Here is a 15,598-nt window from a genome sequence, read left to right as displayed (position 1 = left end):
TGTTGAGTCAGCCTTTGAGTGACATCTTCACTTTGACTTTTTGCATACTTACAAACCAATCAACACAAACTACCAATTTTGAGCCCCAGACTCAGCCATATTGAGAACTTTCCCACCTTTGGGTAAGGTGTCCAGCTCTGTGTTTCCTCCCTGCTAAAACCTGTTTCAACATTCAATAAAACTCCCTGCCTTGCTCACACTTCCAGTGTCTCTGTGCCTACTTCCTGATCATGAGACAAGAACCCAGACCTAGCTGAGCTAATGAGCAAAAAATGCCTTATCATTATGCTGACTGCTTCCAACTCAAGGATTTTCCCCTCCACTCTCTGTTAATACACTCCAAGTCTCTTTATATTTATACCAAAACATAGGCTCTAGGTACACCAGGATACACTTCGTGATTGTATCCAGCAAAACCAAGCAGCTCAACTCATTCATTCATTCATTCCACTGAAATGTATTGAATTTCTATGTCTCAAGCGCTATCCTACAAACCGAGATACATAACTCCCTATCCTCCAGAATTAAATACTATCCCTGGGGAGGTTCCCAGCTGGTGAGGGAAGGAAGCTTGAATCAAATAGCTATACAATTGAATAATGCAGTTGAAAATGAAAGCTACCTGGTGCTCTGAGGACCAGCCCCCTCCTCCCCAGGAAATGATTCTCAAACAAGATGTAAGGGATCAATGTAAGTTAATTAGGTAAGAGGAGGCAAGTCTTCCAGGAAAATGGATAGTAGAGGTTTCTGTTGAAAAACCTGTACAGAAGGAGAGAGCACAGTATTTGTGAGGATATGAAAGAAGGCTAGCAAAGCAAGGTATGAGGGTGAAAGGGAACATTTTGGAAATTGATGCTGGAGCCACAGGAAGAGATCAGGTCTTAAGGAGTTTTTTTTTATCCTAAAAATTAGTAGGAAGACCATCAAGGGTTTTAAGCACAATGATGGCATGATCTGATTTGCGTTTTAAAAAGTTAACTCAGGCTACAATGCAGTAGTGGACTGGAGAAGAGGCCAAATTCGGTACAAAAAGCCCAAAAGATAACTTTTTTAGAATTCCAGGCAAGAGACCATTATCACTTGAAATAAGATGGTAAAGGCAATGGTGGAAAATAAGAAGTGGTTGTAAGAAAAAGAAATTATCTTCACAAGTATCAAAATGTCCTTCAGCTCCATCCAATAACAATTTCTTAAGAATAATGTATGTCTTAAAAGAGAATAAGAATAGTGAAAGAAACAAAAACAAAACAAAGTAACTACATTCCAGAACTAATACTGTAGCTTGACTTTTAAATTGTACGATCTTGTCGTTTCAAGATTAGGATGAAGTCCTGCACACCTAGAGGGTGACTGTCCACATACCATCACACATGCCATGCACTATAGTGAATATCCAGGACCTTTCCTTCTTCCATTGCTGTTGCCTACATTGACCTAGATTGACCTAAGTTGATGCCGTGTGGGTGCAAAGGCTTTGGAAAAGCAGCCATCCATTTGATCATTCATTCAGTACATTTTAATTTTCCACCTGTTATGTTATGTGCCAGACCCCGTCTATGTGCTGCCTTGAAGGGGCTCACAGTGTGGTCGGCAGAAAGCATGTGAGCCATTAATTGTTATTCAATAACAATGTTGACAATTCAATTATTGAAATGTTATACAATAATTGTTATTCAATTGTATTAAGAGAGACATATACAAATTTGGGGAGAAACAGACTTTTAATCAACATTGCTGGGTGGTTGAGACGTGGGAGAGGGAAATGGGAAGGTTTACAGAACTTATGATGCTTTAGCTGTATCTTGAAAGATAAACAAGAATTCATCAGATAAGGATAGGAAGGGTATTCTGAGCAGAGGGAACAACATGTACAAATGTGAAGATGAAACAAAAAACACGAATTGTTCTGGGATATGCAAGACACTTAATAAAAGTAAAAAGTAATGAGGAGCTAGGGCCAGGCACGGTGGCTCTTGCCTGTAATCCCAGCAATTTGGGAGGCCGATGGGGGCAAATCACTTGAGGCCAGGAGTTCAAGACCAGCCTGGCCAACATGGTGAAATCCCATCTCTACTAAAAATACAAAAACTAGCGAGGCATGGTGGCGCACTCCTGTAGTCCCAGCTACTTGGAGACTGAGCTTTAGCTGGGGTGGTGGGGGGACCGAGGTTGCAGTAAGCCGAAGTCTCACCACTGCACTCCAGCTTAGATGACAGAGTGAGACTCTGTCTCAAAAATAAAGTAATGAAGAGCTGGAGGAAGCAGATGGATGGCAGTTGATAAGCTTATATTAGCTGACATTCTCAGAGCGTTCATATCTTAAAAACCTTGTGTGCCACTCAAAGGGGTTTGAACTTTATCACAGAGGTTGTAACCAGGAAGGATGAAAGGATGAACCTGCTCAAGATTGATTCCCTGTAGACAGGAAAAAGAAGTGGCCTCCTGTAGAGCTGCATGGAAACCAGATGGGGCTCAGAGCTTAAGGCCCTCAATCCTCATCAGTAGCAAGGCTTGGATTCCCAGTATTCTCAGCAAGCCAAGGAAGAGACTAGCTCTTCTGCAACTATAAGCTGATGCAATCAATCCCATTTGTGTTCTGTAGCTGGGGTGAGGTGCCCGCGGTGCTCCGGGAAGTGGGCCTGGAGCCTTCCTATTCCAGGACGGCTGTGAGTCAGGGGAATGGTATGGAGGGAAGATCCAGTGCAGCAGCCTCCAGGCAGAATTCAGCACAGCACTGGGGAGTGATCCTTCCTTCCAGCCTTTGCCTACCAAAAACTGGGCTTGTCACTGGGAAAACACAAAACGTCGCACAACCCAGCAACAACAAAAAAAACTAGTACTCTTAGAATTTCTTGCACTTCGATTTCTTTAGGGCTTGTGCCCTATTTCACTTGTAGGGTATAGGATGCCCGAGTAAAAAGGAGATGCCCCAATATTCAAAGCTGCTACATGTTCTCTTTGCCAGAAAGACTCCATGTAACTGTGTGAACACTTGGGATTTTTCTCCTCTGTCCCGAGGCTGTTATCTGCTTTCTTTTTTTGGGTTTCTTTCTAGAAGATTGAGAAGTTCCTGTGACAGCGGCTGACAGCACCCACCAAACACACACGTTCTCAGCCACCGGCAGCTTCTCCACAGCCCCAGCTTCTCCTTAGCCCACAGACTCCTGGAGGGCTGCCTGGGGGAGGCAGCCATGGAAGTACCAAGGGGGTCAGATGGTTCCAGGACTACAATGTCTTCATTTTTAACTGTTTGCCACTGCTACCCCAACGCCTACCTGGCTCTGGAGTATTGTCTGCCTCAGACAAGCAGGAGTGAAGTGGGGGGGAAAGCACTGACTCCCAGTCAGTTGGGGGGTTCCTAACTGAGCAGTAGAGATAGAAGGTGTGAACCTGGGAGTGCTTTTATACATTATTTTCCTTATAGATTTGATTCTTTGATTTATCTCCATGGCCTGCCAGGGAGAGAGAGAGAGAGAGAGAAAGAGATGCTGCTGAGCACATAACATAACAAAATAAAACAAAATGGAAAAAAATGGCCACCGTTTCTGGCCACCTATGCCATTGAACTGTATATGCAAGACTTGTACCTGAGTCACCCATCATAGCTACACTGGCTTTCCATTCCCTGCAAACACGAAGTTCATAAAACAGCCCAAAGCCAGGATTCTACCCTATCTTAGTAAGTATGTTACAGCTCAGTCTCTGAATAGCACGAGGGAGGGTTTGGTGCATCCCTAATTACAGCACTAAAAAGCCCAGCGTAGTTTCAGGTTTCCTTTCTTGGAGGGTAGAATTTCCTTATTTTTAATAATAAAACACAACAGCATATTTGCTCCTTGTCCTTCATGACTTTCCTCCGTGAATGCTGCTCCAGCCGACCTGGTGACTGGGCCATTTGGCGACTTGCTCATTTGCATGGCAAGTAGTGAAGAGTAACCTAAGAGACATCACACACACCAATTTATATTTTATAACAACAAAATTGGCAGACGGTGAAGGATGTCACGGGAAGGCAAATTCATAATAGTGAAACTTTTTTTTTGTTGAGACGGAGTCTTACTCTGTTGCCCAGGCTGGAGTGCAGTAGTGTGATTTCAGCTCACTGCAACCTCTGCCTCCTGGGTTCAAGCAATTCTGTCTCAGCCTCCTGAATAGCAGGAATTATAGGTGCCCATCATCATGCCCAGCTAATTATTGTATTTTTAGTAGGGATGGGGTTCCACCATGTTGGCCAGGCTGGTCTCAAACTCCTGACTTCAAATGATCCACCTGCCTCAGTTTCCCAAAGTGCTGGGATTACAGGCATGAGCCACTGCACCCGGCTGTGAAACTGTTTTGAAAGTTCTTGAGTTAGTCTAAATAACAGATGATAAACCTTGACCTAACCCGGTGGCAGTGAGGTAAGAAAAGAGGGGATTGATTCAGAAGACATTTAAGAAATAAACTTAGATTTGGATAGTGAAATTCAAACGTAAGATCCTGGTGTCCAGTTCAAGTGACTGAGTAGATGATAGGGTCACTACCTGAGATCAGGAATAGATGAAAAGAAGCAGGAGAGAGGGACAGAACTGTGAGCATGTGAAAGGTAAGGAAGCTTTGGGACACTGAGGACAGTATTCAACAGGTGTAGGACTGGATCTGTTTTTACTCACTATTCTTTCCCCAGGAACTAGCACAGTCCCTGCAACACAGTAGTAGTTGCTCAGTAAGTACTTCATGAATGAGTGGTTGAACACTTACTTTACTTACATAGAGTCATCAAAATCTCAGGAAGGCGTAGTTGTGCTGGCGGCAGGGCATATTTACTTAGGTGACAAGTCCAATCAATGTGAAAGGCAATTTTCAATGCATCAAATCCTTGCTTTAAATTTAATTCTAACCTTGATTTTATTTTGTAGATTTTTGATTTACACTAGATTTTATAGTTCATATAGAAATACTGTATTTTTTTTGAGTCCATAAATATTACTGGACTTTGGATTTTAAAATATCCTCAAACAATCTCCATGTCAGGCATCTGGAAGCACGTACAAACTGTAGCAACTTCAGTCCTTACTGACCTTGGGTGTTATAGTCAAAGGAGTTTAACAAGAAAAGACGATTAGGAAATTTATAAATCATGGCTCCGGAACGAACCATACTTTGTGAATACACTATCCTCAAAATAGTATATTAGACCCAAGATGAATATAAAATCAGAGTGGATTGAACTCTAGAAACACAAAAATTTAAGCAAAATAATCAGATGATACATATTGTATATGGGGCTGTTAGCCAGTGCTTCATTAACTACAGACCACCCCAGGTGAAGTGATTATCAAATTAATTTAATTTACAATTGCGTTTCTCTCAGCACTTATTTTCTTTTTCTTAGCAAAGAGTTACCATTCTGAAATCTCTGAGTCTGAATAGATAGGAAAAATAAAACAGCAAGAAAAAAATTCTATGCATAATAATTTTTAGAGTATACAAAATACTGTCTTACCCTCAAAAAGCACTTTTGTTTCTTTATAATCAGCAGATCTTGATCCATACCCCCACTCTAAATTTTCTCACCACACGTATCCACTTAACTATTTTTCTGACAAGCTGTTAATATAATTTACTTACCTAACAATTTTCCCAAATCCCCTCCTTACACTTAGTTTTTGCTCTCTCTGTACTGTCAGCCTCCACAGAGTTAGGCATCGGAGACAGTAAGAACCTAACGTTTTTGTCTGAAAAATTCCATTCATTTATCTAGCCTATTTCTCAACCTCTATATACACCCTGAAACTACAGCGGGGACCACTATGGATTCAGACTGAGCCCTGGGCAGTGTGGGTAAATCTTGGCCATTAGGGGAATTATTGGAGATGGTCATCTGAAGCTATGGGCAACACTATTAAGTTACCCTTGTGTTCTGGCCCTGGCTTTGAGGTATGACTCTAGTGATTTGGTTTATGGTTTAATTTCAAAACATAACCCCAGGCTGCCCTTCTAGATCCCTGCCTCCCAGCTCATACCAAGTTCCAGTAACTGTGCTTCAGCCTTGCTTACAAAAACAGTCCCTAATTTTGGCCCCAATGCTGGGACCCTCACCTTGTTCACTTGTGTTCCTGCTGTGATAAATGATCAGTTCCCAAGCCTCTAGAAGGCTGAGGCTCTGCCTTCTTCTGACCAGTACACTTGGAGGCTACTAGTTGCCAAAATCTCCAGCCTAGAGACTGGTAATTTGAAGTCAATTGTTTTAACCGGGTCTCTGGGTATAGTTCCATCCACCCTCACTTTCGTCTCTGCATCCTACATACTAGCAACACATCATTTTACTCCTTATTGTCTTCTGGTTATTGCCAACAGTATCCCATAGTAAGAACTGCAATACCCTCTTCTGGCTACTGGGTGGACTTCCTTTTAGCCCCCAAAGCTATGTCCACTCCCCATCCTATCTCTACCCAGCCCCTTTCTCCATTGTGTTGGGCAAGTTAGCTTTAGGATTAGTCTCTTCAATCTACTTAGAAGTTCTGAACCCTGAAACTAACAGGGTATAGCTAGTCAGGCCATGAGTGATTACAAATACGTTGTGCTATCTCACCTGTGATCTAAGAATTTTTGACCATCAATGGAAGGAAAACAGTGAATCAGATGGAAGATAGTGAATTGATCTGAACATAGACACTCAGAACACATTCTCTGTACCTATTCATACCTCTTGATTATTTGACCAAATTAATTAAGCCAGAGAAAATTCAGGGTTGAAATGATGCCTATCTTTCAGTCAATCAAATATTAACTGACATTTAAGCTACTCCTAATAGAGTTTAAAAGTACAAATGAACATATTCATAGAAATGAAACAAAGGCTTCCTAGTATTCAAACAAATGCTCAAAACTAAATCAAAATAGGATGCGAATTCCTTTTTATACTTGGACCTTCGTCTGATAAGAGGGACCAAGATTAAGAAACTAATCAAAGGAAAAATAAAAGAAACTAAACAAAGAAAAAAATAAAGGTATACCAGCTTTCTCTGCAGGGAAACACCCTGCACGTCACCAAACCTAAGAAGAAAATGTTCTGTGGAACAGTAACACCTCCTAAGAAAAGCCATCATTCCCGACAGGCCTACTGGATGAGAGGTGACTCAGTGGTAATTGGTGGTATAAATTCTTTTCAATTATTTTCAGGAAGCTAGAATCCTGAGCCATAATCAGTCTTTGTATAAAATTTTACACACCATCAAGTAATTTAGAAGATCTACACCGTAGCAAAATAGAGCATTCTTTTGTTTTTCATTTTGTTCTCAACCACAGGCAACCTGCAAATTGTCATTAAAGAAAAGTCTTAATTTTTAATTATTTCTAAATTTCAAAAACAAGACATCTTATCAATCCCGTCAGCTATTATTTTAAGCAACTACATTGCACTACCTCACTTCTAATCAATTGTTCTCCTTTTCCTATGAAGAAAACAGATATTTGGATGTCCAGGGATGCTCCATTCTCCTCTTCTCAGTTACAGAGAAATTTGAAGAACAGTGGATATCAATTCATTGTTCAGATCACAATCTTAATTCACTGGAAGTTAATAATTTATTTCACCTTGCACTTTTACTTTACCGTATTATCCAAACACAATGAAACAAAGACTTAGCATTCTCTATTACTACTTTATATTTTCCTAAATCCCTGCTTCAAAATCTCTATTTCTTTTCACTGTCCTGGAAAATTGATTTGAGCCCTTTTTTAGCGGTGTTTTAGTTTTTGTTTTGCTCCATGGGTTCCTGACATTACTCAAATGCCAAGGCAATGCTAAAGTCCATAAACACTTTGAGAGAAAATAACAGTAATAATATTATCATATCCTTTTACAGTGCATTCATTACAAAGCACTTTTAAACCCTTTATCTCGTTTTAACTTTGTTACTCAGAGTAATAATACTGAAATATAAAGACCAAGTATTATTTGCCCCAATGTGCAAATTATTAAATTCATGCTGAGAATGGTTCCATGACTTGTCTGGGATCATAAACAACATCATAGAAAGGCCAGGCTTAGAATCCAGATTTTTAGACTGCATACCCTACATAGTACTCTAGTATTAGCATTAGGCCAAGAATGGCAGGGCGAAATACCTTAATTATTCAACAGTAATGGAGCCATGTTCTAGATTCGTATATTAAAGAAGCAATGCAAGGTTTCCCCTTTATAAAAATCAAAATAATGCAAATGCTTTTATTTCTCCTTTCAACAGGGACCACCAGGGAGCTCAAAGCCAAAAAGAGCCTAGAGTATTGTATGGAAACTAGGGTCTTGAATAGGATTCCATATTCTATATATTTACACTCTATTTTTTCTCCCAAATAGCTGCAAAATAAATTTCTTGGCCAGGTGTGGTGGTTCATACCTGCAATCCCAGCATTTTGGGAGGCCAAGGTGGGTGGATTACTTGACCCAGAGGTCCTAGGCCAGCCTGGTCAACATAACAAAACCTTATCTCTACAAAAAAAAAAAAAAAAAGACAAAAATTAGCTGGGTGTGATGGCACATGACTATAATCTCAGCTACTTGGGAGGTAGAGGTGGGAAGATCATTTGAGCCCAGGTCGAGGCTTCCATGAGCCATGATCATGCCACTGCACTTTTAGTTTATCAAACAGAGCAAGACCCTGTCTCAAAATTAAATTAAAATTAATTTTTAAAATGAAACTTCTCCATTTCTTATAAGGGTATTTTTATAAGAGAAGTTAGAAAACCTTAAAATGGTTTCAGGTTGACTGTAACAAGAATGAACCAATCCACTAGAACCCATGTCTTCTAAGGAAATAAACCAGAGAGTAAACACTGAAACCTTTGAAATCGGACAGGCCAGGTTTTACATCCCAGCCCTTCCACCTACCAGCTCCAGGACCCTGAACGAGGTATTTAACCCCTCCCAGTCTCAGCTTCATCCATGAAATGGAGACAATAATAACAGCCACACAGAGTTGCTATAAGAGCCGAGCGAGAAAACATATGAAGAAACTGAGGCAGCCCGTATAGTTGACAAACGCAAAGCATTTGCCTGAAGCTGGAACACAGGACTTCCCAGGCTTCCTTGAAATTAGACACACCCATGTGACTCAGTCCTGATTAATGACACATGAGCAGGAGTCTGTCCAAATTTCCTCTTCTGTTTACTCTTTTTTGCTGGGATCCTGAACCAAAACTGCAAAGTTCCTTGGCCATCAGCTAAGGAGGTTTGAGTAGGAAGACAGAGGTCTGGGAGCTTGATAGGGCTATGTAGCCACCACTGAGCCTGAACTACGCACCCTCTAATTCCTTATTGCTTGAGATGAATAAGCACCTATTTTGTTCTGCCCCCATCACGTTTCTGTTATAAAGTAGTCACATGCAAGCCTCCCAACAGAAACAAACAAAAGTCCAGCAAAGATCGATGTCCACCAGACATTAGTCCCCTTAGTTCCTTCCAGCCGAAAAGATATGTATCAGGGGAAATGATTGCAAAAATGTGAATAAGTGGAAAAAACCTACCAAATTCTGTAGACTATATAGTATGATCCAAATTTTTTTAAAAGAAAAAAAAATTACTGTGAGACTCAGGGATATCTAGGGGCTCAGAGAATTCTATTAAGCACATTACCATGAAGGAAGAAAAAAGGGTGTATTTTCATTTTAACAAGCCTATTTTGACAATCTACTTCAAAATGTCCTCCTGGGCTTCCCACAGGCCAAGGACGCTGCAGTCCAGGCTCAGTGGAACATGACAGGAGCCTACGGCCGACCTACGAAGCTGGAAATGAGTTTCCGTGTGGGGTGCGTTAGTGATGTTTATTGATGCTTTACATATGGCCTTGGGTGAACATGCTGAGGAGAAACAAATAGTCATTTGTAATTTATATCACAATGTAAGAGAATGCAGAGCTAACCGTGTTTTTATAACGCCAAAAGGAAATATTTTTCAGATTATATCAGCGCAGCACAGTTGTGACTTCTAACATTGCTGCTACTCCCTCACTCATTCCCATGGAACTTTGTGTTCTTCCTGGGCAATATATCTTAGGCCAAAGGAGACTTTATTCAATAATTCCTGCAAACATTGGACCACGCAGGCTTGAAAGGAACAGTTCCTGGCAGGAAAGAGCTGGTCCCAACCCAGGGGATTGGGAGCAGCTATTCTCAAAGTGCGACTGCTGATACCACCACACTTTCCTCCCCAAATACAAACACGCACATGTATGTCACATGTTTTAAAAATCCCGTGGGAAGGTTAAAAATTCAGCCCTTCATGCCTAAGAATATTCAACAAATAGTTCACCAAAATACATTTATAGAGCCCTTTGGAAACAGCTACCTCTGAATGTCCTGCTTGGTTTCTATAGTTGAAGCAAGGGCACTGCAGGAGTCTAGCCCAAGTGAGACACGGCCAGGGAAACCCCTTGACAGACATGAGTGTTTGGAAATGAATATTTACACTGAGTGGGAAGCATTGCAGGGGGCACAAAAGTGAAAACCCTCGTCTCAAGAGCTCACAAGAGGGTACTGAGATAGCAGGTAAGGACTTTTAAACCCTGTCATATGTAGGTATGAAGTTACATGCACAGCATTATTGAATACATTTGAAAATAAAGTTACAGAAAGTTGTGGAAGGTCCAAATAACAAGGAACTATCTAACTAGGAGTTTGATGTGGCATCTCAATGTACAGACATTTCAATAGTTACCTCCTGAGGATATACCACCCCAGCCCTTGCAGGACCTATTGATATTCTCTAATGTACCAGAGCATCTCCCTTCTTACACTGTATTGGTACCAATGACAGAAAAACAATAGTTAAAAGTAGGCAAATGAATAACATTGATAATGATGGCTAACATATACTGAGCATTTAAGGGGCAAGTGTAAAGGTACACATGTAGAACTGAGGGTGGAAATGAGTGACTTAGCATTATTTCACTGAAAATCAGGGAAAGGAGTGATGCTTTGTTCACGCTGAAAACATTGAGCCTGGCCCACTCACCTGCATTTCTACCTCATCGGCACACACTATAGTTTCCACCCACTGGGAGCATGCATGAAGCATAACAATTAACGGACAACCTTGTTGGCCGATAACAAACTAGAAACATTTTGCTAAGAAATAATCATGAATGAGAGCAGAGGGAAAACACCATTTTTTTCAGTAATGCAAACTGGTTTACTGAGATTTCTACGAATCAATTAGTTATTTCAGATTCTTAGAAGGAAAATACATATGCAATGTTTTTTAAAACCTACTCATTGAATTGGGTCTGCCTTTTGGAATGGCTGTGTCCATACACAATGATGTAATGACTTCTGATTCCCAAGAAGAAAGCATTCTTCCTTTATTATTCGAGGATGTTTCCTTGGTCTTACAACTGGCACAAAGAGGCACAGAATTCATTTGCACACACTTTAAAAAGTAAATGCTTCTCACAACCCTATTGCTGCAACCGACAGATACGATAGGAAGCTAGTTTATATATCTTTAATCATCCCTTTAAATCCATTTTCTAATACAAAGTTAGAAGTCAGTTGGTGTAACTAAAAGTTCTCATCCACAAAAAGGCTACTTTGGATTTCATTTAAAACATTTCTATGTGATGAGCTGTTAAGGGAGATTGCTTCCTTATCTCTTCCTCATGCCACAGCTAGTTGGTACCAGTTTTCATACATAGACGGTCCTGTGGATTGGCTTGCTCAACCCTGTTTCACTCTCTTTCCAGCTTCCTGCTGAAGCGTGATAGTTAAAAACTGCCTTACCTGGACTTCTTTGCAACTACTGTTCTGAATGCAAATTATTTCTTCATTAGAAACACTTGAGGAAGATTTGAAAAGGGAAGGAGAATTGGAACCCATCTTTCTTGTTTCTAAAGGAAGCCGCTGTGGCTACGCTAACAGCAATGGAAGTTGGGGCTTCCCAGCCCGTAGACCACAATTACAGTAGTAGGTTCTTGAATTCAGTAATTCTAGGAGCCACAATTTGGCTCCCATTTCTCCATTCTTCCAGTGATTTTTCTAAGTGTCAAATTCCCTATATAAAACATCTTTCTGCTAAAAATATCTACAGAGATGTCTGTACCTTGCCTAAACTCTCACCAATACAATTCTATTCTTCATGCTTCAGCCTCAAGATACTAAGTATGAATCAGCACATTAATACCAAACATATAATGCTTTGTAGTTTATAAAGTACATTTATATGCATTACAGTGGGGTGCGGTGGCTCATGCCTGGAATCCCAGCACTTTGGGAGGCCAAGGTGGGCAGATCACTTGAGGTCAGGAGTTCAAGACCAGCCTGGCCAGCATGGTGAAACATGGTCTCTACTAAATATACAAAACTTTGCTGGGTGTGGTGGCGCATGCCTGTAACCCCACCTACTCAGTAGGCTGAGGCAGAATTACTTGAACCGGGATGTGGAGGTTGTAGTGAGCCGAGATTACGCTACTGCACTCAAGCTTGGGCAACAGAGTGAGACTGTCAAAAAACAAAACAAAACAAAAAAACGGACATATACACGCATTATCGAAGTTGATCTTTTCCACAACTCTGTAAAGTAAATAAGACAAGTGTGCTCTAGCCATCACAGAGACAAGACAGCTGAATCTCAGGCAACTTAGGTAATTATCCAAGGAATTTAGTTAGTAAGAGATGGAGACAAAAGGCAGTTCCATATATTACGACTCTTAGTTATTTCCTTTGACACTTGGAAGCCTCCCAAGGGCAGATGAAGAAGAGAGAGAGACAGAGAAAACATGTAGATGCTGGCAATAAAGTAAAGCTTCTATTTCCTATTTCAAAAATTAAAAGAAAACTTTCATCACTACATTTTAAAACCATTAAACTAGACTGAAACATCTAAGGATGAACGAGTCAGCATGGCTGTTTTATAGAGTATGACTTCGGATCTGGCAGAGCCTGTGTCTCAACTTTGTAGGATTCCTCTTTCAAGTCTCATGGGCTATTAACAGAGATACATGAAAGGTTCAGTCCCACTTTCCAAGGCTCATAAATTATCTTTCTGAACAATCATCTGAGCAAACCAAGGGTGGCTAGAAGTCTTGGGGAGGCCACGATTCATTTCTGAATTTTTCCCGGATTGCAATTTTACCTAAGATCTCCTCTCCTCACAACCAGGGTACTCTAAAATAAAATTTCCCTTTTCTCTCCACTTGCTGCCTACATGTATGTTAGAAAAACATTTTACTTCAATGCCCAGAAAACCAAGAAGAGACATTAAGTAAGCAAAGCTTGATTTAGACCACTTCAAAAGTGGTCAAGTTGAATTATCCCTCTTCAAATTCACCACTCCTCCATTTCACAGCAGTAATCTAACCACAGGGTTAACATTCAGGAGCTCTAAGAAGCAACCTTCTAACCATATGGTCCCCACTCCTTGAGCAACATCAGTCCTAAGAAGACATTCCAGTATCACACAAATCCTCACAGTCATGCCACAGCCAACCTCAGAACACAAGAATTCCACACGTTCCTGACCATTCATTTTTTGCTTCCTTCAGTCTCACAGGACTCAAATTAGAAAAGCTAGGAAAACTGTAACTCTATAATATCCTACGTCCACCCTTGCATCAAAACACTATGTGATTTATTCACACACACAAGGTTGACAGCTATAAAGAAAAACATTTAAGAGAGAAGAAAACAAAAAGTCGATCTGATGAGTTAGGCAAACTCAAGTATCCCTTTTCTATGATAGCAAGAAATTTAAGAAACTATATTGATATGCAACAAACACTATACTAACCTGAGGGAAGAGAGAATAAGTTGAATTGTCAATGGTGAATGAGTATAAAAACTCCCCATCGTACCACATGCTCTTCCCCATGGGGGAATTCATTTTAGTCATTGCAAAGAGATGGGCAGGGTCGCAGCAGTCTTCCATTTGTTTCCTAGGAGAGAAAACAGACAGAGAGAAAAGAACAGCAGGTTAAATGAGGAGCAGATTCATTCACTTGTCATTCTCACAGAGATGTGCTGCCTTACCTCAGTGCCAGCTCACAGAAGCATAGCATCTCCAGGGTGATTAGACTACTATTAATTCACTCTTCCAGCCACCAACATGCGTGACTAGAATATTTCACAGTAAAAAAAAAAAAAGTTTAAGAAAAATACATCAGCTCTCAGATTCAGGTGAGCTATGTCAAAAGGCATAAATAATCATCACAGTCACAGATGTACCGATTGATTCAAACATCCAGGTCCAGGAAAGACTTAGATAGCTAACTCTGGAGACTGTTGAGCACTTCAGCTACAGCAGAGGTGTATCTCTATCCTCATTAACAATCAGGTGGTTAAGTTCAGTGAAAAGACACTTTCTGTGAGCTGTATGGAAAGGGGATACACAGAGCGACCCTAAAGAGGGTGTACTCCCCCAAACTGGTGACAAGATAGAGAACAACCCCTTAGAAATCTTTTGAGTAGAAATATAATAAAATGAATGATGTGATCTCAGACACTGGAGAGCAACCTACCTTCTCATTGTTAAACCTCATAGGCCTTTTTGGTTCTCACTTCGTCTAGCCTCTCAGAAATGTTTGACACCATGAGCACCATGACTCTGGTGGAAGTTTCTCCCAGCTCCCTCAGTATCTGAAGTGCCAGCATCACTGGGGTAACCTCACCCTTCTGGACTGGCTTGCAGGAGACTTCCCAGCTAGCCCCTCAAGTCTAAGCCATGTTCGTTCTATGGGGCAATCTTTATATGACCCTCCGATTAACAGTCTCTCAGAAACAAATTCCACTTACTCATGAGTAAAAGAGCTTATTCACCACCTCTGCCTCTAGGAAGATGAACCAAACAAGTTGCTGACATAAACCACTTCTGAATGGTGACCTCACACAGAAATGCTTGCTCAGACATCTTTAGCCACCCACGGTGCAGAAGCTAGGAGCTGAAAGGCGACGGTGGAGTGGCAGACCTGACTTCAAGTCCTGCCTCTGCAGCTTACTAACTCCATGACTGGGCAAAAAGACTGTGCTGCAGAACCGCCCTATGAGGCTGTCATTGAGAGTTCACTGAGAACATACCAGCAGAGCACACAGTTCAATATACAGTAGGTGTTCAATACATATTAGGTGTTCAATACATGGTAGGTGTTCAATAGGTTCAATACAGAAAGTTCAATATGTGGTAGGTGTTCTCCTTATTGTTACACCGTCCCAGCCTCATTGTTGCTTTGAATCAACCTAGTCAGTAAGGCTGCAGCTGCAGGGGCCCCGTTGTGTGGGCAGACCTCATCAGCCCACAGGGATGGTGCTCTTCCGCCCCACTGTGCCTCCCTTTGCACCCTCTGAGATCTTGGTTGACTTTGCCTTCACGAAGGCTTTAAAGGAAAGGAGGACAGAAGAGAAGGGCTTAAGGTGGACAAGGGGAGAAGAGCTCGGGAAGAAAGCTTGCATTTTATCAAAGTTGCTGGAACGAGTGTCTCTTCTTGCTCCTACGCTATCCCTCCGTTTCTCATCAGCTGCCTCTCTCTTTCCTCTTCTCCACCCTCATTCATTTTTATTGGTGTTTTGCCACTCAAAAGATGGCTTTCAGAGATGGCAAAGGCTACCTTTCTTGTTTGTTGTTGTTGCT

At 41.1% G+C, this 15,598-nt stretch overlaps 1 protein-coding gene across 1 annotated transcript in view; it reads right to left on the bottom strand.

Moving 5' to 3' along the window:
• Nucleotides 1-15,598, bottom strand: part of ST8SIA1 (ST8 alpha-N-acetyl-neuraminide alpha-2,8-sialyltransferase 1) — a 150,603-nt gene that overhangs the window by 83,102 nt on the left and 51,903 nt on the right. Inside the window, exon 2 of the mRNA XM_032287547.1 lies at nt 13,766-13,910. Coding sequence (XP_032143438.1) covers nt 13,766-13,910 — 145 coding nt within the window. The remainder of the gene's footprint in view (nt 1-13,765; nt 13,911-15,598) is intronic.

Source organism: Sapajus apella, unplaced genomic scaffold (assembly GCF_009761245.1).
Source record: "Sapajus apella isolate SASKATOON/1434 unplaced genomic scaffold, GSC_monkey_1.0 scaffold2, whole genome shotgun sequence".
NCBI classification, from domain to species: Eukaryota; Metazoa; Chordata; class Mammalia; order Primates; family Cebidae; genus Sapajus; species Sapajus apella.
This window is presented reverse-complemented; position numbering and strand designations above follow the sequence as displayed.